Source organism: Myotis nattereri, assembly GCF_964212035.1.
Source record: "Myotis nattereri genome assembly, chromosome: 1".
Taxonomy (NCBI): Eukaryota; Metazoa; Chordata; class Mammalia; order Chiroptera; family Vespertilionidae; genus Myotis; species Myotis nattereri.
In genome coordinates, this window is record NC_138075.1 from 65,352,778 (window position 1) to 65,377,342 (window position 24,565).

At 46.5% G+C, this 24,565-nt stretch overlaps 1 protein-coding gene and 1 pseudogene across 2 annotated transcripts in view; one reads left to right on the forward strand and one right to left on the reverse strand.

Moving 5' to 3' along the window:
• Window positions 1–499: 499 nt before the first annotated feature.
• Window positions 500–24,565, forward strand: part of TGM5 (transglutaminase 5) — a gene marked incomplete at both ends in the record, with an annotated part of 30,444 nt that continues 6,378 nt past the window's right edge. Inside the window, 10 exons of the mRNA XM_081091799.1 lie at window positions 500–508; window positions 3,085–3,193; window positions 7,524–7,703; window positions 7,801–8,046; window positions 9,435–9,553; window positions 11,923–12,051; window positions 12,897–13,074; window positions 22,170–22,305; window positions 22,992–23,095; window positions 23,199–23,438. Coding sequence (XP_080947925.1) covers window positions 500–508; window positions 3,085–3,193; window positions 7,524–7,703; window positions 7,801–8,046; window positions 9,435–9,553; window positions 11,923–12,051; window positions 12,897–13,074; window positions 22,170–22,305; window positions 22,992–23,095; window positions 23,199–23,438 — 1,450 coding nt within the window. The remainder of the gene's footprint in view (window positions 509–3,084; window positions 3,194–7,523; window positions 7,704–7,800; window positions 8,047–9,434; window positions 9,554–11,922; window positions 12,052–12,896; window positions 13,075–22,169; window positions 22,306–22,991; window positions 23,096–23,198; window positions 23,439–24,565) is intronic.
• Window positions 20,532–20,842, reverse strand: LOC308527532 (10 kDa heat shock protein, mitochondrial-like; annotated as a pseudogene). The gene has a single exon. The product of its transcript is annotated as a 10 kDa heat shock protein, mitochondrial-like (transcript).

Here is a 24,565-nt window from a genome sequence, read left to right on the forward strand (position 1 = left end):
AGACCAGCTGCTCTGATCAGAGCTGCCTCCCTCCCCTAGCACACTCTCCTCCACAAATGACCTGTAGGAATCAAATGATAGGCTGCATCTATAAGTCAGCTCATTAGCCCCAGCCATGAAATAGGTTGTTGCTGGGTAGCCATTGGGCATTTTCCTCTCTGCTACCCCCACCTCTCCAGACCTGCCCAGCCTAGCTGCACTCACTTCCTGCCTCCCCTCACAATTAATCTTACCTGCCCATGTCCATTTCTTTTTTTCTTTCTTTCTTTATTGATTAAGGTATTACATATGTGTCCTTCATCCCTCCATTGCCCCACCCCCACTCATGCCCTCACCACCCTGGTGTCTGTGTCCATTGGTTATGCTTCCATGTCCATTTCTCCTTCCCATCTCAGCTAGTGTGACAATGGGTTCATGCCTTTACCTATTCATTCATTCATGGATCATCTTTTAATTAATTTATTTCATCAGTTAGCAGGTAGGAACTAGAAAACCAACCATGCTTCAGGTACTGCATGGTTCTTACACAGGACTCTGGAGTCTGACTGGTCTTGGCACTGTCCTCACTCACCATTTGGACCATTTGACTGTGTCCAAATCTAGTTCCACCAGTTCTTAGTGAGTGATGTTGGGAAAACTATTTAATGTCTTTAAGTCTTGATTTCCTCATCTGTAACATAGGAATAATAATAGTACCCAGCTCATGGGGATGGTGTGAATATTAGGTGGGATAATGCACATAAAGAACTAAAACAAACATGTTCATCTTGCATGGTCTCATTGACGGCCTCAATAAACAGCCAGCAAACCCCAACAATGGTGGCTCCTCCATTGTTGGACCCCAAGAAATGATGCCTTTGCTGAATAATGAACACTGTGTAGCCTTAGATAAATCAGAGTTTTAAATAATGAAGGCTCAAGGACACACAATTTTTTATTGAGTCATTAAATAAAGCGTGCATACTGGTTCATTTAGGAAGCCTATACCCCTAATTATAACTACACCCCTAATTATTTAATTATTACTAAGTTTTCCTTGTTATAAAGTCCAAATAAAGGGGCTCAATTTTATATTCACGTTATCCTGGTTATCTAAAAAAAGAAAAAGAAAAAAGAACTAAAACAGCATCTGAAATGTGAAAGCTATAGTTCTTCTAGTAGTTTTCTTGTTAACCACCGTCATTATTAAGCACTGAGAATATACTAGTTAGACGCAGGCTATGCCCTTAAAAAGGAAAGATAGGTAAGTATTTATAATGTGGAGTATGACTAGGCTAATAGAGAACACAAAAGGGGGTGCCCCTGAAAGCCTGGTGTGGAAGAGAGAGTCAGGAAGACTTCCCCAGGGCAATGCTTGAGCCTGGATACAAGAAAGTAGACAAGTGAGAGGAGAACATTTCAGAGAGAGACCAACTCATTCAAGAACTTGGAGGTGCAGGAGAGCAGGTCTCCATGGGGTAACTGAAAGGGTTTGCCTGCCTAGATTCCAGGCAAGGAAGGAAAGATCCTGAAGGGCTCTGGGGGTGATGTTGACAAGTTTGAACTTTACCCAACTGTTGTATCTTGAGCAACCTGGTTGAATTGGCATTTCAGAAAAATCACGTTGGCAACTCATTTGGAAAAAGGATAGGTGGGAGGCTCATTAGGAGCTGCTGTCTAGGCAAGTGGAGGCTTCAGGGAAGGCAAGACCAAGGGCACGGAGAAGGGCCAGTTTTAGGAAATAATCAGGAGTTGGACTGGACAGGCTCAGTGACTGACAGGCTAAGGGAAGTCAGGAAGTTGGAGAAGAATGAGGTGGTACCAGTTTCTCCCAGAGTGACTGAGTGGGCACTGTCCTCACTCACCAAGACCAGGGATGCAGGAGGAAGGGGAGAGGGATGGAGTTCCACTTTTTTTTTTAAATATTGATTTTAGACAGAAAGGAAGGGGAGGGAGGGAGGGAGAGAGAGAGAGAGAGAGAGAGAGAGAGAGAGAGAAACATCAACATCGATCAAGTGCCTCCTGCATGCCCCCTACTGGGGATGGAGCCCAAAACCCAGGCATGTGCCCTGACAAGGAATCAAACCAGTGACCTCTTGGTGCATGGGTTGATGCTCAACCACTGAGCAACACCGGCCGGGCAGGAGTTCCACTTTGGATAGAAGGTGGTTGACGGTGTGTTAGTGAATTCTATATACACATGTATACTAGTAAATACACTTTAAATACTGATTGGGGATAGAGAGAGTTGGAAATACAGGAGGGGAGATGGGAGCTGGTGACTGAGGTTCCTGAGAAGAGCGGACAAGGAACCTAGAAAGCAGGGGTACACAGGGAGAAGTGTCCCACAGGAGGGAAAGGAAGGGGGAAGGGGGGGCGTTCTTCAGAGAGTCCGACCAGCTGCCTATGAAGAACCCTCCCCCTTTGTGTCTCTCTTCTCCCATCAGTTCTTTTCTCCCTTACACATTCAGTCCAAGGACTTGCACTTTTCTTACTAGAATCTTACTACTCACTGGCATTCCCACTCTCTCATCTATTTCCAAAACTCTTCCACGAATCTTCCCAAGTTTTCTTCCTCAACTGCTTTTATTCAAGAGTCACCTGGGACTTGGCAGATCTTACCCATGACAATACCTCTGACAAAAAATAAATGTTTAAAAAGTCATACTAAAGTGATCCAGAGTGGGCTCTATGGCACTGGATATCCAGGAGTGACTCTTCAGAATAAAAGAAAGGGCTCAGGTGCCTAGCAGAGTCGTAGGCTTGGGTCTCAATTGTGAGCTGTAGTCTTGTGGCCCTGGTGCTCCTTCTTGCAGGAGTGCAGCCTCTCTCCATCGCCCTAGAAGCCCCATCAGCTTACCACTCCCACCTGGCTCCCTCCCTCCCAGCACAGCACCTACCAAAGAATACCCCATTGCCCAAGAGCTGTCAAAGGCCTATATAGCACAAGGCCCTGACAGTTCATTGGCCATTGCACTTCATCTTAGCAGAGCAACTTTGCCAAGAAAAACTTGAGGGCAAGTGAGAAAACCAGTTGTGATCTGCCCAGTAAGCAGGTGGCAGTGCAGCAGCCAGCCCCGCCTCCAGTGTCTCCTGGCGTCTCAGGGATGGAAGGTGAAGCAGACACTCCAAGACCAGTTTCCTGAAGCTCCAGGCCATCCTGCTATTCCGTGGGGAGCAGCCCAAGCACTGAAGGCAGCCACCATGGCACAAGGTAGGGCAGGCCCATGGGGCTGCTGGAGGTCAGGGGCAAGAAAGACAGAGAGACTGTAGGGAGTCAAGTGGGTGGATTCATAGGAAGAAGGGAGCAAATAAAGAACAGAGGCAGAAGGAGTAGAAACTCCAGGAACCTCAGAGTTGGTAGCCCAAGAACCAGGAGACAGGAGATACCAGCAGGTAAACACAGCCAAGCAGCTGCATGCCAACATGCTGGCTTCTATAGCCCAGTGGGACAGGGCAGGATCAGGAATTAGGAGGTCGTGGTTTCTGTTCTTTTCTACCAGCTGACCCTTTGACATTGAGCAAGTCACTTCTCCAGTTCCCAGCCTCCATGCCTGAAAGAACAAGGGGGTTGGACGAGACAATCTTGACATTATCTTCCATCTCTAGAAGCCTCTGAATTTCATATCTTCACTTCTTCCCCTACTTCAGGTCTCTTCCTCATCTTAGCTAATCTCACCACCACCCTTCTATCTATATCAATTCCCTCTCTCTAGAAAGAGCTGCTATGAAGATTAAATGGTTAGTTGAAATCATAAGAATAAGCTATAAAGTTCTATAAATGTAACAGACTCACCTTCCTTTACTGTTTTTGTGTTAAATTTTTATTTTTAAATTTTTAATTTCACAAGAAATATGCTAATACACAGTTGGAATAAAATAAAGCAATAATTACAAGTGAAGCTATAGTCAGTCCCTTTACCCTCACCCCAACCCCGGCCTCATCTCTAGAGAAACCACTGTTACCAGTCTTTTGTCTATACATTTATATTCATATATATATGCTCAATGTAATATTAGTATGTGTGGCTTCTTGTATATCTTTGGTCTAATCATATTGTACATATTTTTCTACAGCTTGACTTTTTTTTTTTTGCTCAACAGTATGCCTTCGGGCTCTATCCATGCCACTCAGTACCTATAGATTTTCACTATTTTCTACATTGCATAGTATTTCATATTATGGGTGTAAGTAATTTATTTATCCAGTCCCCTATTGTGGGCATTCAGGTTGCTTCCCTATTTTTAGTTATATAAGCAATGATGCAATGCAAGTTCTTATCTATGTCTCTTTGTGCTTGTGTGGGAGTATGTCTTTAGCTAGACACTGAGACCAATTACTTTAAAAGTTCTTCCTATCATTTTATTTCTACTTTATTGATCATTTCACCACATTCTTCTTGCATAAAAAGAACAAATATGTCCAATGTTAAATGTACCTCCTGCTTGAATATCTAGTGTCTGGGCTGAAGAACAATCCCTATGTTACAGGTAGATGTTAACTGGACCCAGAATGCATCCAGAGGATGAGCTTTGTCCCCACTGCTCACTGTCAGGCAAATGCTCCCACTCCTGTGGTAGTCTGGGTCATGTGCCCAAGTTGAATTAGGACTGGTTAGCAAGCTCTGTCTAGTCAACTGGTCTCCAAAAAGAATGAGCTTCTAATCCCACCACTAGGGAAAAGCCAAGTGCTTTCCCAACTGGCAGTGGGTTGGGTGTCCTTTCTGAACATGAGTAAAGGCTGGAAATGGGCGGTAGCTATTGGGTAAAGGAAATAGCACAGGACTTGAGCCAGTGACCTTAAGTTAAACTTTGGGCAAGACATTTAATTTGCCTAAACCTTGGTTTTCTCTATGCCAAGTGTGGATGACATGACATCATGCCTCTACTGTTGTGGGGAGGATACAATGAGAAAACTGTCTTGAGGTACCTAGAACGGTGCCTATCACAGTAATCAGGCCCTCAATAACGTGTTCATTGAATCTGAAATTTGAAATAAGTACAGGGTGATTATACAAAAGACAGAGAACTTTATTCAACATGGTAAACATTTTTTAATACCTACAATGTGCTGAAAATTGTGCTTATATTTCTTTTATAAGAAACTCATGCTCATTAGCAGTCATGCCCCATATCCTCTTCATCCCAGCCCCTGCTAAACTCTATTCTACTTTCTGCCTTTATGAATTGCCTAGTCTGCATATTTTATATTAATGGAATCATATAATAAGCCTTTGTGTTTGGCTTCTTTCATTCTGCATAATGTTTTCAACTTTCATCCATGTTATAATATATTCAGAATTTCTTTTTATGGCTGAATAATATTCCAGTGTATGGATATACCACTTTCATTAATTAATCAGGTGATGAACATTCAGGTTGTTTATTTTCTGGCTGTTATAAATAATGCTGCTATCAACATTAATGTACAAATTTCTGTGAACATATGTTTTCAATCTCTTGGGTATAGGAGTGGAATCTCTAGGAGTGGAACTGCTGGGTCATGGTAACAATGTTTAACATTTTGAGGAACTGCTGGACTGCTTCCAAAATGGCCACATCATTTTACAATCTCACCAGCAATATATGAAGGTTCCAATTTCTCTACATCCTCACCAACACTTGTTGCTTTCTCTCTTTCTTGTTATTGCCATCCAGGTGAATAGACGGGGTGATAGTGGACATTCTTGTCTTGTTCCTTATCTTAGGGGGAAAGCAGCTAATCTTCCACTATTAAGTATAATGTTAGCTGTGGATTTTTCATAGATTACCTTTATCAGGTTGAGGAAGTTTCTTCTAGTCTTAATTTGTTGAGTATTTTCATTATGAAAGAATGTTGGATTTTGTCAAATGTTTTGGTTCATATTTCTTAAAATCTAAATACAGATGAGATAACACAGCTAGGTCTCTATCCCCATTGATTTACATCTAGTGGTGGAAAACAGACAAAAAAGTAACTGCAAAAATATCTGCACATCTCATAATGAGCCTAAATCTAATAGACTCTCAGTAAAAGTTTGTTGATATGAATGAACAAATGAGCATATTAACTTGTCCATTAAGCAGTTAAGGTTCCCTGTGAGTGATACAGTTACATGCTGTAGATCAAGTGAAGATGGGAAGAAGGGTAGGCCAAAGGAGACAAGCTCTATGAAGAAGGTGGGTCTTGAACAGCGCTGGAGGAAAAGTGGACTTTGGTTAGATAGTGAAGGGGCATTCTGAGTTGGGGCTACAGCAGCAGCAAAATACATGGACAGGGAGGCTACCATTTGCTTGAAGACAGATCAGATGGAGAGGAAGACCCATGGTGAGAGTAGTGAGAAGTAAGAATGCAAGTGTAAGTGAAGACCAGGTATGGAGGATCGTTAGTGGCAGGTTAAGGAGTGTGCATTTTGTACGGTGGGCTGTTGGGTATTTCAGAGCTTTTAAAGCAAAAGAATGGAACGATCAAGTTGTCTGGAGGAGAGGTATTCTGGTGATGTGTTAAGGCGTGGGTGATGTGGAGAGACAGAAAGCAGAAGACCTGATGGAGACTGTTCGTGTCACTAGGAGTGAGGTGAGGCGGTTGCAATTGTGTTAATGTGAAAGGGACAGATGGACACCACAGACATTTTCAAGGAAAGAGTGAAGGGACCTATGACACATAAATGGATACAGACTGAGAAGGAGATGGATGAGCCAACTGTGATTTAACGTGTGGGAACCATGCGCTGACCATGTTCAAAGGTGAAGTTAGAAATGCGCCCCTTCTGCGGAGGTACACCTGGAGGACACTGAGGTCAGTCTGCGCCTGAGCAGAAACTCTGGGAGGCTGGGAGTGGGCCTTCCTCGCTGACCTCAGCATCGCACCTCCCCAGGCATTGGGCACATGCGCTATATAGTCAGAAGGCCAGCGAATTGCTGAAAGCACAGCAGCTCACGCAGGGACTTCCTCCCAGATTTGGATGCTGGTACAGGGGAAAGTGAAACTCAACTTTTGTTCAAGAAAGTGGATGCTGGCGTAAATCTGAGGACATGCTAGGCTAAAGGGCACAGGCATACTTGGCCAGTCCTACAGGAGTTGGACCGAGAGAGAAAACCATGTTCCTCCAGGAGAGTAAGGGAGGAAGGCTGTGGGTCGCGAACAATGAAAATACATCCTGCATATCAGATATTTACATGACGACTCATAACAGTAGCAAAATTACAGTTATGAAGTAGCAACGAAAATGATGTTATGGTTGGGGGTCACCACAACATGAGGAACTGTATTAAAGGGTCGCGGCATTAGGAAGGTTGAGAACCACTGGATTAGAGGGTCAGAGAAGCAGGGAAGGAAGGGAGGCAAGAAGTAAAAAGGAGGCACGTACATGTACGGAGCCTCGTTTAATCCTTATACCAACCGTGTAAGGCTGGTATTGTGGATTCTATTTTACCGACTTGGGAAGTGAGGCTCAGAAAGGCTAAACTTCTTTCTCAAGTTTGCACAACTAGTAAGTGGTGGACAAGGCTGGACCATGCTCCCTAACCCTGCTCTTTCGTCTGCCCCGGCTGCCCCATCGCAGGGCTGGAGTTGTCCGTCACAGACTTCCAAAGCTCCCGGAACAACATGCGGCACCACACGGAGGAGATCACCTTCGACCACCTCATCGTTCGCCGGGGCCAGGCTTTCAACATCACTCTGTACTTCAGGAACCGGGGCTTCGAGCCAGACCTGGACAACATCATCTTTGTAGCTGAGACTGGTGAGAACCCCTGCTGGCACACAGGGGCGGGTGTGGGGGCAGAGTCTCAGGAGCTGGGAGGTTTCCTCAGAGGGCCTCAACTCTGCTTCCCTCCCAGGACCGATGCCCGACCTGGCCAAGGGGACTCGGGCTGTGTTCAGCCTGGCAGGTCGTCATAGCCCCAGTCCCTGGATGGCCTCACTGGAGACCAACAAGGCCAGCTCCCTGGAGGTGAGCCTGTGTGCCCCTCCCATGGCGCCTGTGGGTCTGTACCTCTTGAAGGTTCACATTGACTCCTTCCAGGGGTCTGTCACGGCCTACCAACTTGGGAAATTCATTCTGCTCTTCAATCCCTGGTGCTCAGGTAAGGCGGGGTGCCTGTGTGGGGGTCCCTTGTCTCCGCCCCTTTGTCAATGCCACATTACAAAAAATGTTCTACGTGTAATCAAATGTGTATTTATTGCATATATGTATATGTGTGTAATTATATAATACATACCACACATGGGATTATTTAACACATAGTTTGCTCTAATTTGCGTTTTTTTCATTTAAAAATTCAATGTTGGACATATTTTTCTGTCAGTACATTCCTTTTAACAGTACAATTACTTCACCATTTGGATGCACCAAATTTTTAACTGGTTCCCTATTTATTTGGACTGGAAAGTTTTTGTCATAGGCAAACATAGCTATAGGAAATATCCCAGAACTACCTGGCCCACAATCCCTGTCCTCTACATCTACCTGGGAGCAGGAGTAGTTCCACAGACGGCTGGCACGGATGTGAGCAGAATGAAGGACAAGCTAGGAGGACAGAGTAGGAAGAGGGCAGAAAGAGTTGAGAATAAGGGATTTGGGGCAGAGGTCAAATTCAACAAATTCTCACTTCTGAATCAGAGGATGTCTCCCTTCTCTTACTCCCTCTCATTCTACTTTCTCCACCAACCTTATGCCAAGGGGGCCTGCTGCGTTGTGCCAAAACCCAGAGCCCTGGCTGGGTTCTAATATCTCTAACCACCTCCCACTGCTCTGTTACTGATGGGCTCAGAACTCTTACCCATCAGCCACATGAAGAGGCCCTGCCACTGGATCAAGGAGGATGGGTGTCTGTTCGTTCTCTCTCTCTCTCTCTCTCTCTCTCTCTCTCTCTCTCTCTCTCTCTCTTTCACACACACACACACACACACACACACACACACACACACACCCCTACCTGGCCTCCAAAACTGTGTGTTTCAGACTTGTCCTGAGGGCCCCCTGGAGCTGTGGGGAAGAAAATGGTATCTGTGGGGTCTTCTCTTTTAAAGCTTGAGTCCTACAAAAGAAATGATGAGGTCAAAGCCAACCCCTAAATTCTGGCTTGCTCTTTTCCAACCAGGATTAATTAAGTATGGCAGAGCACAGAGCATGGAGTCACATGGGCTGTGTTCACATTTCACCCTGTACTATGTGATGTGGGCAAGCTATTTATCACTGTGAGCCTGTTTCCCCAACCTTAAAATGGGGCTGGGATGTAAATGTGCTTTGCAAACCAATAAATTCCACCAAAGATAAATTTTTACTGTCCCACGTCATTTTCACGTTGAGCCTGTTGCCGCTGTTGAGGGATGGTGGAGAGCAGGTCTTGCTTCCCCTCTTGGTGTCACCCTGTGCAGTCCTCAGCGTTGTTTCCATGCCTTCTGTGGATGGGGATGGGCAGGAAGGGCAAGATGACTTTTCTGCTTTGTGTCCTCCCACGTTGATTCCTAGGGGACGCGGTCTTCTTGGACAGTGAGCCCCAGAGGCAGGAGTATGTCATGAATGATTACGGCTTCATCTACCAAGGAAACAAGAACTGGATCCGCCCTTGTCCCTGGAACTATGGGCAGGTGAGTCTCGGCCCAGCTCATGGACCATCTAAGGGAGAGGGAAGCAGGAGGGGGATGGGAGGATGCCCCTCAGGCAAGGTTTATCTAGAACTACTGACTAATGGGAACTAAATGGTACTGGGAAGATGTGAGATGTGACTTCGGGAAGCTAGAGGAGCAGCCACAGAAAGTTGGAAGGTGTTCTTTGCTGACTGTGTCAGGATTAGAGAGAGAAGGGCAGCTGAAGGTACCCACCCAGGAACTCCACTGAGTATGTGAGTGAGGATGAAGGCACAACCGCGACAACGGCCATGGTGGTGCCTCATTTTTTTGTTTGTTAACTGTTTCTAGTGTGGTGTAGGTTGCTCTAAGGTTTTGTTTTCCACACATATTCTAAAACATGTGACTTTATTTGTAAAAATAGCATCATACTAATCACAATGCTCTACAACAGCCCAGCCTTCAGCAGATGCTCCAGGAAGTCCAGAACCAGGCCAGGGAGGAGGGTTCTTGAGGCTCGCCCTGGCACTGGGGCACTGGCAGGGAGAGAGGACCAGCCCTGCCACCCAGAGGGGTGTCAAATGGGAAATCCCAGGGGAGCATGTAGAGCAGTGGTTCTAAACCTTGGCTGCACATTAGAATCACCTGGGAATCTTGTTAAAATCCTGATTTCTGGGCCTCATCCTCCGGAAATTCTGTTTCTTTGTTACTGATGATGAGGCCCAGAAACCAGGATTTTAACAAGATTCCCAGGTGATTCTAATGTGCAGCCAAGGTTGAGAACCACTGGTGTAGAGCCTTGTTTCAGTTTGCTATGGCTTCCTCTCCTGGACTTGTCCAACACGTGTGGCCTCAGGCCCAGCCTAGGCTGCCCCCAGGTGGATATAGTCAAGATGAGACATAGCAGCCTAAACTTGCACCAGCTGACATCCCCACCCCCACACTCAGCATGGGCAGATAGGGATCTTAGTGAGTTCCTGGACAGGAGGTTGCTGCCACCTGTGAGAAGCAGGAGAGCAGAGCTGCTGGTCTCTGAGCCCTGGGTCCTCCCACATCTCTTATTCAGTGAAAATATACTGAATGCCTGCTGAGTGCCAAGCAGGGTTCTAGGTGCTAGAGATATAAAGATGAATAAAACACTGTCCCCGAGCCCACAGTGAAGTGGGGACTCAGTCATATAAGCAGGTCACGTATGCAGCGTGACATGTAACGATTGCCAGACAGGCACAGGGGCCCCTGAGAGCCTGGAGGAAGAGCACTTGGTTGGGCATGGGGCTGTCTGGAAAGCTTCCTGGAAGAGGAAATACTTGAACTGAGTTAACCAAGAGAAGGAAGGTGGGGGGAAACATCACAGGCAAAGAGAAGGATGAGCAAAGACACAAAGGTGAGGATCCGTTTGACCTGCTGCAGGGGTTACAAGGAATCTGGGTGTTGCTGGAACAACACTGGTGAGGCGAGGGTATTGAGGAGAAGAAGAAGGCCAGATCAGGGAGGGTCTTATGTGTCTTGTAGAGGAGGTTAGAGCTTTGGTTCTGATCAAAGGTCACAGGGATCTTTGAACATTTTAAAGCAGAAAAGTGAACTGATCAAACCATCCCTTGGGGAAAGTGGATCGGAGAGCCTCCAGATCCTGTTTATTGCCCAGCGTTACATGGAAATCAATTAGTTCACTTACTCTCATTCAACGAAGATGCTCAGAGCCCTTACTCTGTGCTGAGCACTGTGCCAGATCTGGGGTGTGAAGTTCCAAGGAACGTTCGAGAGGGGCAGAGCATACACGTAGGCAGGGAAGACAGACCTTGGCTACATCATTATACCTGAGCCTGATGAGTAGGGATGTAGCCAGTGCTATGATGCTAAACCAGGCTTGGGCTCAGCGAAAGGCCTCAGGACAAGTGGCATTCTCACCTCGCCTGCCTTGGGTGGGAAGTTTCCATAACTCACATGCTATTAGTCAGCCCACAGCCCTACTGAACGGCTGGCACCATGGCAAGTTGGAGCCATCACCTTAGCCTTAACTACCAATGATGAGCCGGATCAGCCGGTGAGGGTGGAAGATGAGGCAATGTGGTTTTAGCAAGAACAGTTCATGAGGTCCAAGAGTGTGGAGATTAAGGAGAGAAGACAGAGAGAGATGATTTTTCAGCAAGTCAGACACATCAGAAAAAACTCCAAGGATTTGACTTGCAGGACATACCAAGTGGGGGAGTTGTGATCCTAGAGCTTTGAGACCCTGTACCTGCCCGAGTTCATGGCTGTGCTACTAGACACAGTTACCTTCCAAGTGGGTTTGTATTTCAAACACACTCCGTTGGAGAGCTGAGTGGGGTGGCTCCATATCTGCATGTGCCAAGCATGGGTGCCTTGCCTCTCGGCATCTCTCCTTGCAGTTTGAAGAGAATATCATAGACATCTGCCTGGAGTTGCTAGACAAGAGCCTGCACTTCAAGAATGACCCAGCCAAAGACTGTGCTCTTCGAGGGAGCCCTGTCTACATCAGCAGGGTGGTGTGCGCCATGGTGAGGCTGGGTGTGGATTTGCCCACGCAGGGAATGTCCAGAGAGGGAGGAAGCCGTGCCAGGGGAGCCCTGCCCACTCACAGTTGCCCCTGTGATGGGAGAATGAAGAGTTGAGAGGCATGGGCCCTCTTGCAAAGCCATTTTGGCTAAGTCTGATGAAAGTTATAGCTAACAGGTTTTTCTCAACTGAGCTCTGAAATAGCTGGGCGTGGGCCATCATGTCTATTAATCCCAAATTGCACGTTTTGGGAAAGGCTGAGCGTAGCCATAGTTTGTGAAATGGTCTTATTGTTTCTAAATTTCCTTTGCTCTGAGTATTTTTATTTATTTATTTATTTATTTATTTATTTATTTTATTTTATTGACTTTTACAGAGAGGAAGGGAGAGAGATAGAGAGTTAGAAACATCGATGAGAGAGAAACATCGATCAGCTGCCTCCTGCACATCTCCTACTGGGGATATGCCCGCAACCCAGGTACATGCCCTTGACCGGAATTGAACCTGGGACCCTTCAGTCCGCAGGCCGGCGCTCTATCCATTGAGCCAAACCGGTTTCTGCTGCTCTGAGTATTTTTAAAAGCTACCAAAGCCAAGCTTTGCAGGGGATGGGGAGGTGAGGGGTAAGAGAGTGTGTAGAAATAAAATAATAAACTAATTCACAGTGGAACACAAGTCAGAGTGGCCAGCTTCACATCCCGACCCCTTCCCCGGCAGGTCTGGAAGCTCCCAGGTAAAATGAGATGAAAGCCTCCTCTGTGTCTCAGGCCTTGCAAGGCAGCTCACACATCACATCCTGTTGATGAAAAGGATGCTTCTAATTCTTCTATGTATGGCTTCTCTTCAGATCAACAGCAATGACGACAATGGGGTGCTCAATGGAAAGTGGAGTGAGAATTTCTCAGACGGCACCAACCCTGCAGAGTGGACTGGCAGCGTGGCCATCTTGAAACAGTGGCACGCCACAGGTTGCCAGCCAGTGCACTACGGGCAGTGCTGGGTCTTTGCAGCCATCATGTGCACAGGTACGGCGTAGAAAGTTCCCCATGAAATGACCAAAAATGCAATGGCTCACATATTAGCCCTCCAAATAATTCTTGTCTTCATCTCACACAGTTACCACCAAGGAACATTTGGAAGGAAGCCCTTTCCAGCAAAAATGTCTCTCCACTAACCTCAGGCTTCACATATCTGGGGTTATTTCAGAGGATGGTTTTGAGGTAGAAATCAGACACTTCCGGGAACCTGGCCCCCTTCCCTCTCTTCTAACTGAACCTGGCTGGAAACTGTCTGGTGCAAGCTAGGAAGGAGATGAGAGGCCAATTAACTAGGAAAACTTGCAAACTGATTAGCACAGAGAATGGTCTTAATGAAGATGTTCATATGAGAGGGAAATGTGCATCTGAGCAGTGGTATGGGCGATGAGCGAGGTGACAGCCAAAGTGCAATGACCTTGAATTGGGAGTTTCACAAGTTCGGAGGTCTGGAGGCCTGGCTCAGGCCAGGGAACTAAAGGGTGAGGGGAAATGGTAGCTCAACTTTTCAGATAGGGAGTAGATGCAACATTAGGGGAAGAAAAGCTAAAAAGAATAGGCACGTGGGAAAGATGACAGGTGGAAGTTGGTTTGCAGGTGGCAAGAGGAGCAAGTAGAAGGAAGTGGGAGGTAAATGTTGAGGACATTGACACCTAGAAATGAGTTGCACACTGGAGGTAGCAGGAGGAGGTCTTCTGCCTCACCCAGGGACTCTTGCTCCTGGCCCTCACCCTCACCCTGCCCCCCAGCCTAGGCCAGCTCTCAGCCTGTTGGCATGCATATCCCTAAACCTGACTTGGGTCACAATCAGGAAGTTATTAATGTTACCTGGAGAAAGATGCCAAGCGGGGCTTTTGTTCACAGCACTCTCTAGTGCAATCCAGGGAGGCCAGATCTGCCCACAACTTGGTTTTATCAAGGAGTGAGGCCTCTTGTGTAGAAATTCCCTAGAGGACAAGGCCTGGTGCACTCTGTATGCATGTGTGTGCTGAGTCCAGCTCCAGTCTTCTGGAGGAAGCCCAGAGAGCCCTGGGCTATGAGCAAAGGCCAGGCCTCTGTCCAAGGGTACAAGGAGGTCTCTGTCAACACCTACAGAGGGTGACTTCACACAGGTTGGTGAGGAGGAGTTTCCGTGGAACTACTCCTCCCCTGTAGCTGCACAGCCCCGGCTTGAGTTAATGCTTTGATTAGTCAAAGATTCCTTGGTCGGTGTTTTGTTTTAATAAGAAACCAGGAATCTGACAGCTTTGATTGTGTGACAGATAAGGGTTATAGGCATTTGGGTAAACTAGGATGTCTGAGTCATTGAGGGAGGAGGCACAAGAGTGAGAGGCAGAGGACGGATCAATCTTGTTTGTGCAGGATAGAGAGGAAATCTTCCTGTGCATGGAAAGCCTTGAGTCTAATGGGCCAGGTGTATGTGTGTAAAAGAAAGGGCCAGGGTTTGGGGTGTGATTATCTGGAACTGGTTGATGACAGAGGTGGAGCTAGTGAATGGAGATTATGCAAGAGAGCAGACCAATTAAAATGTTTATGAGAATAATGGCTCTAGAGTGATCTGGGAAGCAAAGGGTTGGGCAAAGTGGGTCAAATGTGGGCTACAGTGGGTGCAACTGAAGCTCAGTTAGCGCCAGCCTTCCCGGAAAGGCCTACCACATTGTATATTAATAAGTATATCAGTTTTTAAAACTCATTCCGATAACACTTAATTATTGAGTCCTTATTCTATGCTAGGCACTATGCTTCAAATACTTTTGGATATAAAAATGGGTAAGACCCAGTCTGTATCCTCCACTAAAAGTTAGAGGTCTATCAAGCTCCTTAACCCGATTCACCTGCCAAAGTGTTACTGTTATTCACCATCACAAGAGCTGATGGTTATGGAAGACTTCCTTTGTGCCAGGAACTGCGCTAAAACTTTGACAGCTTAGAGTAATGGTGAGGCATGTGGGCTCCAGGGGTAGACTGCTTGGCTTCAAAAACTAGTAAGGCCATTAGTTGGCTGGATAACCTCGGACAGGTCACTTAACATGTGCCTCAGTTTCCTCAGAGGATTAAGCTCACACATGGAGAATTCTTAGAATAGAGCCTGGCTACAGTGAGTGTTCAGTATTAGCTAGGATAGTTCTGTCTGATCCTCCAAATGACCTTGTGAATTAGGTCCTACCATCACCTCAATTTTGCAGATGAAGAGATTGAGTGGTGGAGCGAGGCTCACATCCAGGTCTGGCACGCTCTCACCACGAGGCCATATACTGCACAGACATGACGAGCAGCCACCATGTGTCCAGCATCCCCTGTGCTTCGGGCACACAGTGAGCACTTTCACTCTTTCTAATCGTCACAACCACATGCAAAGTAGATATCATTACCGACCATCACTTTACAGGTGAAAAAACTGAAGTTCAAAAGTGATCAAGTGACTCTTCTGTGACACAGAAGTACATCCTCCCCCCAGCAGCTCTACTTCCCAGTATTGCCTTTTTCTAATGTGAACAGATTGACATTGAGTTCCTAAAGAAAAATCGTAGAAATGAAACTTTGGATGCATCAAAGATAGTGCTATAATTTTTGGACCGGCTGTTTCCTTGACAACCGTTTAGTTGTCTATTACTCGGAGAAATTCAGAGAAATCCCTGGCCTACCCTTCGATGCTCAGGCCCAGCTGCCCCGCGACTCTCAGTCATCCTGTTCTGGCCACCCACTCCTTGTGACAAGGTCGGCCCCTCAGCCCTTGGCTGAGGTCTGTAAAGTATCCAGGAAGCCTCGCACTGTAACCAGGAACAGAGGGGACAGTGATGATCTGTTGTCTGAAAATTCTCCCCAAAGCCAGGTGTCCAAAAGCCACTTATTGTATGATTCCATATATGTGCAATGCCCAGAATAGGCCAATTCATAGAGACAGGAGAGTGGCTTAGTGGTTGCCTGGGGCTGGGGGGAATGGAAAGTGACTGCTAGAAGACATAGAGGTGTTTTTTTTTAGGTGAAATGTTCTGGGATTATTAGTGGGGATTGTTGCACAACCTGTGACTATACTACCAACCACTGAAGTGGTGACTCTAAAAGGGTGCATTTTATGGTATGCGAATTATCTCAATAAAGTGTATTTTTTTTAAGCCAGGCATCCTAGGAATATGCCTGGTCCTGGTAGGCTCCTACCCACAACTGCATGGGGGAGCAGTGGGGGCAGAAGTGAGGGGCTGAGGGTTGGAAGACTTGAACATGTGACTGTGAGCAGGTCCATGGGGTATCATCTCCTCTGCTGTAAAGTAGGGCCCTGGGCCCTGAGCCATGGTGGGAAATGGTGGGAAGGTGAGGAGGCTGAGAGCTTGGGGCTGGGCACCTCCTCTCTTCATGGAGCTAAGGTTTCTCCTCACTTGTTTGTATAGAGTTATTTCAATACAATAACTCTTGTCCTTGTTGTTTTTACTGAGTCATTCACTCTGAAAAAAGGAACCTCAGCCAAGGCCCCCCGTGTGCTATTTAGCTTCAACCTTTGGCTTAAACACAAATCTACTATTATTCTCCATGGATTTATGAGGCATCAAAGATTGTATGAAATATTCCCTCCCCAAGCTGTTAATTAATATGTGGCAAGCAGTTAGAAAAATGCCTGGCACATGGTTAGTTTTACATAAGTGTTAGCTATGATAATTAGTCTCCTGGTGTTTTAATCTCTGCCTCTTAGGCTGCAAAGGTCTGACTGGCTCTTGGTTAAAAGGTTTTTATGTTATTATTTTTTAAAAAATATATATTTTTATTGATTTCAGAGAGAAGAAGGGAGAGGGAGAGAGACAAACATCAATGATGAGAATCATTGATTGGTTGCCTCCTGCATGCCCCATACTGGGATTGAGCCTGAAACCTGGGCATATGCCCTGACCAGGAATCAAACTGTGACCTCCTGGTTCATGGGTCGTTGCTCAACCACTGAGCAACATCAGCTGGGCTAAAAGGTTTTTCTAGCCATCTACCAAACTTCATCTTTCTATTTTCTCTACCACTTTTTTTTTTTTTTAAAGAATTTTGCAGATGTAATTAAGGTCCCAAATCAGTTGATTCTAAGAAGGGAGATTATCTTCAGTGGGTTTGACATAATCAGGTCAGAACTTGATTAGTCTTTTAAAAAAAATTATTAATTTCAGAGAGGAAGGGAGAGGGAAAGAAAGACAGAAACACCAATGATGAGAGAGAATCATTGATCAGCTGCCTCCTCCACGCCTCCCCCTGGGACTTGAGCCCACAACCTGGGCATGTACCCTGACCAGGAATTGAACTGAGATCTCCTGGCTTATAGGTTGACACTCAACCACTGACACACAGTAGCTGGGCTCTAGCACTTTTGGGGTTTATTTCCTTGCTTTGTTCCTTGGAGTGTTTGGGATTAAATTAATCATATTCCTCGTGTCATGGCATTTATCGTAATAGGTCTTCTTCAGGCCCCTCATTTTAAAAAATGTAACTAATTAATTGATTTCCCCCACTTATCTCATAAGCCATTTCCATTCACTTCCCCCCAAGATAGGGAAACATTTTGATGTATTTAATATATAGCATTGTATTTAAAGGTGTTCTTATAAAAAAGTATATTATCTTTTGTTGTTGTTGTTTTAATCATCACCAAGGATATGTTTTCCATTGATTTTTAGAGAAAGTTGAAGGGAGGAAAAGAGGGGAGAGAGAGAGAGACATCAATGTGTGAGAGAGAAATAAATTGGTTGCCTTCCAACCCAGGTACATACCCTTGACCAGGAATTGAACCCGTAACCCTTTAGTGTGTGGGCCAACATTCTAACCACCGAGCACACTAGCCAGGGAAGTATATTGTTATATTTGTATAATATTTTGTCCAGTATGTATTTTTGTTTTATAGATTGTATTTTTCACCTTTAAAAGTTCCATTGGGCCCTAGCTGGTTTGGCTCAGTGGATAGAGCATCAGCCTACGGACTGAAGGGTCCCAGGTTTGATTCCTGTCAAGGGCATGTAACTCAGTTGCAGGCTCGATCCCCTGCCTCAGGTTGGGTGTGTGCAGGAGGCAACCAATCAATGTGTCTCTCTCACATCGGTGTTTCTCTCTCTCTCTCTGTCTCTCCCCCTCCCTTCCACTCTCTTTAAAAATCAATGAAAAATTATCCTTGGGTGAGGATTTTTAAAAATTTCATTGAGTCTTTTCTTTATCTTCAATTTTTCTTATTATATTTATGTTTTCCTTTACTTTCTCTTGAGCATATTTATAGTATTTAAAATACCTGTTTTAATGTCCTTGTCAGTTAGTTCCATGATCCCTGTCATTTCTGGATCTAGTTCTATTGACTGACAATTTTCCTGTTTCTTTACATCCCTATATATTTTTTTTTTATTCTTGATTTCAGAGAGGAAGGGAAAGAGAGAGATAGAAACAGCAATGATGAGAGAGAATCATTGATTGGTTGCTCAATCCTGTGGGGATTGAGCCCACAACCCAGGCATTGCCCTTGACCGGAACCGAACCTGGGGCCCTTCAGCCCGCAGGCCAGCGCTTTAACCACTGAACCAAACCACCTAGGGCTACATTTTTTTTTAAGTAGACTTTATTTTTTAGAGCAGTTTTAGGTTTTATTGTCACTGCAGACAAGTGAGAATATGACCTCGTGCTAACATATCTGAAAAACTAAGGCAAGATAACCATCTTGTTGTGGAAACAATTAAAGGCATATTAGGTGGAGCAGGAAGTGGTTACATCTACCATTTGAAAGCTTACTACAACCCAGGAGAAGTTAAAAGATGCTAAAAAATCATCAAATTTAAATGCAATTACTTTGATTTTATATTAGCTGGGGCTTTGACTCTATTCTTCAGTATAAGCCATGGATGTGTGATAGCAAAGCTGACCAAATGAATTTCAATAAATTGAACTCTAACTTTCCATTAATTTCTCTTATAAAATTGGAGCTACATTTCTTTATGCGGAGGCAGGGCTGGTGGTGGAGGGAGAACTGGTGAGAAGCCTTCATGTCCAGCCTGAAACAGACTGCATGTTTTAATGCCCCATCAGCACAGTGTCTGCCACTAGTCAAGAGTGAAGCTGCACTCCTGGAGGGCAGGAATGTCTTTAGCTTCTGAGCACTTTGCATCTAACTCACTGCCTGGTTCATGGCAAAGGCTTGACACTTGTCACCAAATAAGTGCTAAAATGGCCAAGTAAAGAGAGGTAGTAATTCATGCTGGGTGTTGTGTAGTATGCCTTGGGAGCTCCAATTCTTTCCCAGCTCTGAGATCTTCTGCACCTTTTCCAAATATCACCATGTGAGCGTGCATGCCTGTAGATGCACACACACAATATGGGTTTCTTTTTTATGAGGGACTCAGCTCCCACAACATTATCAATGAGTCACCTGAGTCTCATGTCAAACTGTGAATCATTGGGAGCGATACTCTGCAGAAACCTTGTGCACAGGTTAAAGACAACCTGCTTCCAACACACTTTAATGCGCATCTACTCTGTGCCCATCCAGACATGTGGGGCAGGAGTGGGCACCACCACTAACACTTCAAGTGGCTGTTCATGAATGCAATCGGGGTGAAGAACAGAGGCTTGTTCACTGCTCTTCCTACTCAGTTCTCCTTGGCACATTCTCTTACTACCATAAGTGTTACCCACCCGTCTGTCATCTTAGCATAAATCCTGGCCCACGCCATGCTCCTGAGTCACTTGAATGCTCTTGCATCACTCCTGTCTCAGGTTCCTTCAGTGACAGCTCTTCGAACCTTCACCCTCCCCTCTGAGGCTGTCCTGTGTCACCTCCACCTACAACTCGCTTGTCGGCTCTGCTCACTCCCTGCCCTTGTTCCTTGGCCCTGTGCAGACGTGCAGACATGCCACTCCAAGGAGAACTCCAGGTTCCCCTTTGGGCTTCTCTCCACCCTGTCTTGGGCCATATCCAGGGGTGTGTCCATGCCCTAGCTTGGAGAGGCTTTGTGCCAACGTATGAGAAGGAGCCTAAACTAAAATCTATAAGCAATTAAATGTTTAATATAAATAAGTATTTGAACTAAAAATTATGAACATTTTTTAAAAAATATATTTTATTGATTTTTCACAGAGAGGAAGGGAGAGGGACAGAGAATCAGAACCATCGATGAGAGAGAAACACCGATCAGCTGCCTCTTACACACTCCCTACTGGGGATGTGCCCACAACCAAGGTACATGCCCTTGACCGGAATCGAACCCGGGACCCTTGAGTCCACAGGCCGATGCTCTATCCACTGAGCCAAACCGGTTAGGGCAAAAATTATGAACATTTTAAAAATTACAGTAGTATGTGAACAATGCTGAGAAGTATCTATATATTTTTTTCATTAGTTTATTTTAAAAGAAACACGGAAATTATTTACATGACGAAAGATTTCAGAACTTCAATGGAATGGGCAGCTTCACATGATGTCATTTCAATGGTGATTTATTTCAGTCTACTGGTACATACTTTCCAGGAACGTCACCATCTCTAAATAAGAAATAATCCTTGTCTAGAACTACTTCGGTGCCTCCATATTCTGGAAGGAGACCTTTATCTCCAACTGTCAGGCTAACAGGTTGAATCTCTCTACCCTTTCCTTTGGAGCCTGATCCAATAGGGACTACTATGGCTTGCAATACTTTTCCTTGAGGTTTTTCTGGAAGCATCATGCCTCCTTTGGTTACAGTTTCTGCAGCACTGCTTTCAGTTAATACTCGGTCAAAGTGGGGAAGGAACTTCCTAAGGCCTGTCCTGCCATGACTCCGACCACCGCTGCCTGTGCTCCGCTGTCGCACCGCGGCTGCAAGGAGAGACCTGCAGTCGTTGCTGGCCACTATATTTGTTGACTCTCATTTTATCTCCTGGAATCTGTCCCCAGGGAGGAAAAAAGACTGATCTATAAAGATGTTCATCACAGCATTATTTACAACAGGGGAAAAAATGGAAACCAACCAAATATCTAAAAATAACCACCCCTAGAAATCTTGTTTTTGCCAAATATTTGATAACTTAGGGAAGTGCTTTGGATGTGGAATAAGGTGAAAATACTAGAATGCTGAACTGTTTGCATAATACTGGGAGGTGAACTCAGAATTGAGTACAAGCTGAGCAGTGAGACCAGGATTTGAGGGATAGCTCTGCCACTTCTTAGCTGTGTGACTCTGGTCCAGGTGAGCAAACTTTTCTTAGCCTCTGATTCCTCATCTGCAAAATGGGGATAATAACATCAGCTTCCACGTAGAGTTGTCCTGGGAATAATGCATGCAAAACAGCACCATGCCTGCTGGTAGATATTATTATTATTATTGCTTCACAGTTGGACTTTAGGGGACAGGGATCCCCAGGGCCTTGGTAGTAGGATGGGCTGGGAGATATTGCTGTTCTTAAAAGAATGCAGAGTGGGAGAAACAGAGCAGAGGACAAGGAAGGAAGTTGGTTGGCAAAGGGAAGAGATGCGCCATCAGGAATGAAGATAACATCCTACCGCTTTCCCAGAATTGCTCCACCAGGTACAGCCCCCCTTTTCCAGGCTTCTGTTCCACAGTTTCCTTCCCTCTGGCTGGATCTGTGATACTTTCTTTGAGAAGCTGCCAAGACAATCCACCCATAGAAAAGGGGGGAGTCCAAACCACAGGACTCTTTGCCTAAGAATCTGATGTCCTCAGCCAACAATCTCTATCATAGAAAGGAAAACTTTCCAGGTATTTGGTTTGGAGGTGGAAATTTATGGCTAGGAGAGAAATGCGACTGAGTCAGGCTACCGAGTCTTGCTAAAGGGGTGTGCCCGCCCCGCCCTGCTGGCCCAGGCAGGGGAACCCAGGCCTCCCTAGACTTTCTGTTGGCCCTGACAGTGCTTGTTGAAGCAACCTGCACCTTTGCAAGCAGTGGCTTCTGTGAGCACCAGGGAGAGGAGCTCAGGAGGATGGGGAGGAAGTTGGCAGCATCACCAACCCAGTGCCCCAGACAGCTCCTGCTCGGTCCTGAAGGCGCTAAATGAGTGATTTCCCTGAGCCCAGGCCCTAACTCCAGGAAGCCACAGAGCTCCTGCATCCACAACCCCAGAAGATTTTCTGCCCTTTTTGCAGTGATGAGGTGCCTGGGGATCCCCACCCGCGTGATCACCAACTTTGACTCTGGCCACGACACAGACGGGAACCTAATCATAGATGAGTACTACGACAACACGGGCAGGATTTTGGAGAATAAGAAGGACACTGTCTGGTGAGAGACAACTTCTCATTCTCTTCGTAGGGTGAACCCCACCAGAAGAAGTGAGTCCATGAGCCTGATGCCCTCTCATGCCCCCCACCCTCACTTTCCCCAGCCCTGCAGCTCAGTATCCCCAACCCAAAGGCTGGGACACAGCTCAACACAAAAACAATGGTTTTTAGTTTAGAATCTAAACATCACAAGAGCTCCCTGTCCTGGCTGAGGTTTTCCTCTGCCGCCTCCTTCATTCAATACTCAGCCTGTGGCTGCAGGAGGACCGGAAGCCTCACCTCCAGACACAAAGACCGTGACTGCCTCTGAGTCAGCAGCACCCACAGGAAATGGCACAAGGACTTTCTGGGAGAGAGAGGAGAGAGAGAGAGAGAGAGAGAGAGAGAGAGAGAGAGAGAGAGAGAGAGAGAGAGAGAGAGAGAGAGTTTTTAACTTCAGTCGGCGCTGTAAGCCTTCATTCTCTAGTCACCAACAGAGGAAAGCTCCTTTCAGGGCAGATTGGGCTCACAGGAGGAAGAGCCATCACTACTCACCCACAGAGGTTTGAAGGCCTGGGGGTGCTACGTCTGTCTTTCTACTGGTCAGTGCACCTGCTCATCGTCCCCTGCCTTCTTCCAGAAGGCACACAAGCACTACAAACTTGCCCTTAGCTTATCTGACACTGGCTCCTGTGGCTTCTCCCTCAGGAACTTCCATGTCTGGAATGAGTGCTGGATGGCCCGAAAGGACCTCCCTCCCGGATACGGAGGCTGGCAGGTGCTGGACTCCACGCCTCAGGAGAGGAGCAATGGTGAGGCTCTCCATGGGAAAGGCAGAACCCACTCCCACGGAAACCGCCCTCGGCCCCGCCTGTCCCTGCAACGGCCCCTCATGGCTCTTCCGTTCTCCCCCAGGCCTGTTCTGCTGTGGCCCTGCCTCCGTCAGAGCCATCAAAGAGGGAGAGGTGGATCTGAGCTACGATACGGCCTTTGTCTTTTCCATGGTGAATGCCGACTGTGTGTGCTGGCTCGTCCACGGAGGAAAGGAGCAGAGGCTGCACTGGGACACGCGTTCTGTGGGCAATTTTATCAGCACCAAGAGCATCCGGAGTGATGAGCGGGATGACATCACGGAGAACTACAAGTATGAAGAAGGTATGACTATACCAGCCCCCTCAGAGTCCAGGTCCGGTGGGCACCTTTCCCCCTACCCCAGGGAACCCCTCAGCCAGCTGGAACAGGCCTCTGGGGAACAGAGGGTGTCTGTGGGGCAGGACCCAGGTCCATCTCAGCCCTTCAGTTTTGAGTTCCCAATTCAGGCATCCCCACTGCCTCACTGCCTCATGCCCCCCACCCCACCCCCACCCCACAGGCCAGTGAGCACTTTCCCACAGACATTCACATTGACTATAGGGCCATTGACAGGCATCTTATCAACAGTATATGAATTCCTCAGCCCTGCCTTACCCGCAAATCAGCCTCCCACTGAAGATGGGGGCGTTTAGTAAAAAAAACCAAACGCTTATTAATTAATTAAATTAATTTCCTTTAATGTACTGTTTAATTTACTGTGTTTTATTGGGTGTTTGGAGGACAAACTAGATCACCAGTCAGCACCCAGGCTGCTATAAGGCCATATGCTCACTCTTGTGCCCGACCCCTGCAGAAGATGATTTGGAGATGTGGGAGACCTGGCAGGGGCTTCTTATCCAAGCCAGCAGGGGCAAAGGGGCAGCTAAATTAGTCAGCTGTGGATTAATTCCTGGAAATTGAGGAAGGCCAGTCACCAGGTTCAATCACTAGGGAGCCAAGCAAAAATATCCAACCCATGAGGGCCAAAAGCAGGGTGAGGGGCAGGATCTGAGGAGGACGGATCAGGAATGTGTGGAGGGTGGGGGAGGGGGAGCAATTGCTGGGAATGCTGGCAAGTGGGTGTCTGTGGTCTGTCTATGTGGGCCTTTGGGGCCACCATAGAGAAGCTCCAAAATCCAAGCCTAGGAAGGCGCTACACAGCAAAACCGTCCTTCCCCTCCCCACCCCCATCGACTCTGAGTTATCTTGGTTGGGGTGCCCAGAAACAGATCTGTGAGGCAAGGATCCAAGTACAAGTGGTTTATCTGTGAGGCAATCCAGGAACTACTGGAAGGAAGGAGAGTGAGCAAGGGAGACAGGGAAGGGGAGGGAGCCAGTGCAAGGGCCCCATCAAGCCTGTTCGAAGGTGGGCGGCAGGAGCTCAGGCCGGCTGGGGAGCTCTGACAGTGAGGTTGCCAGAGAAAATACAG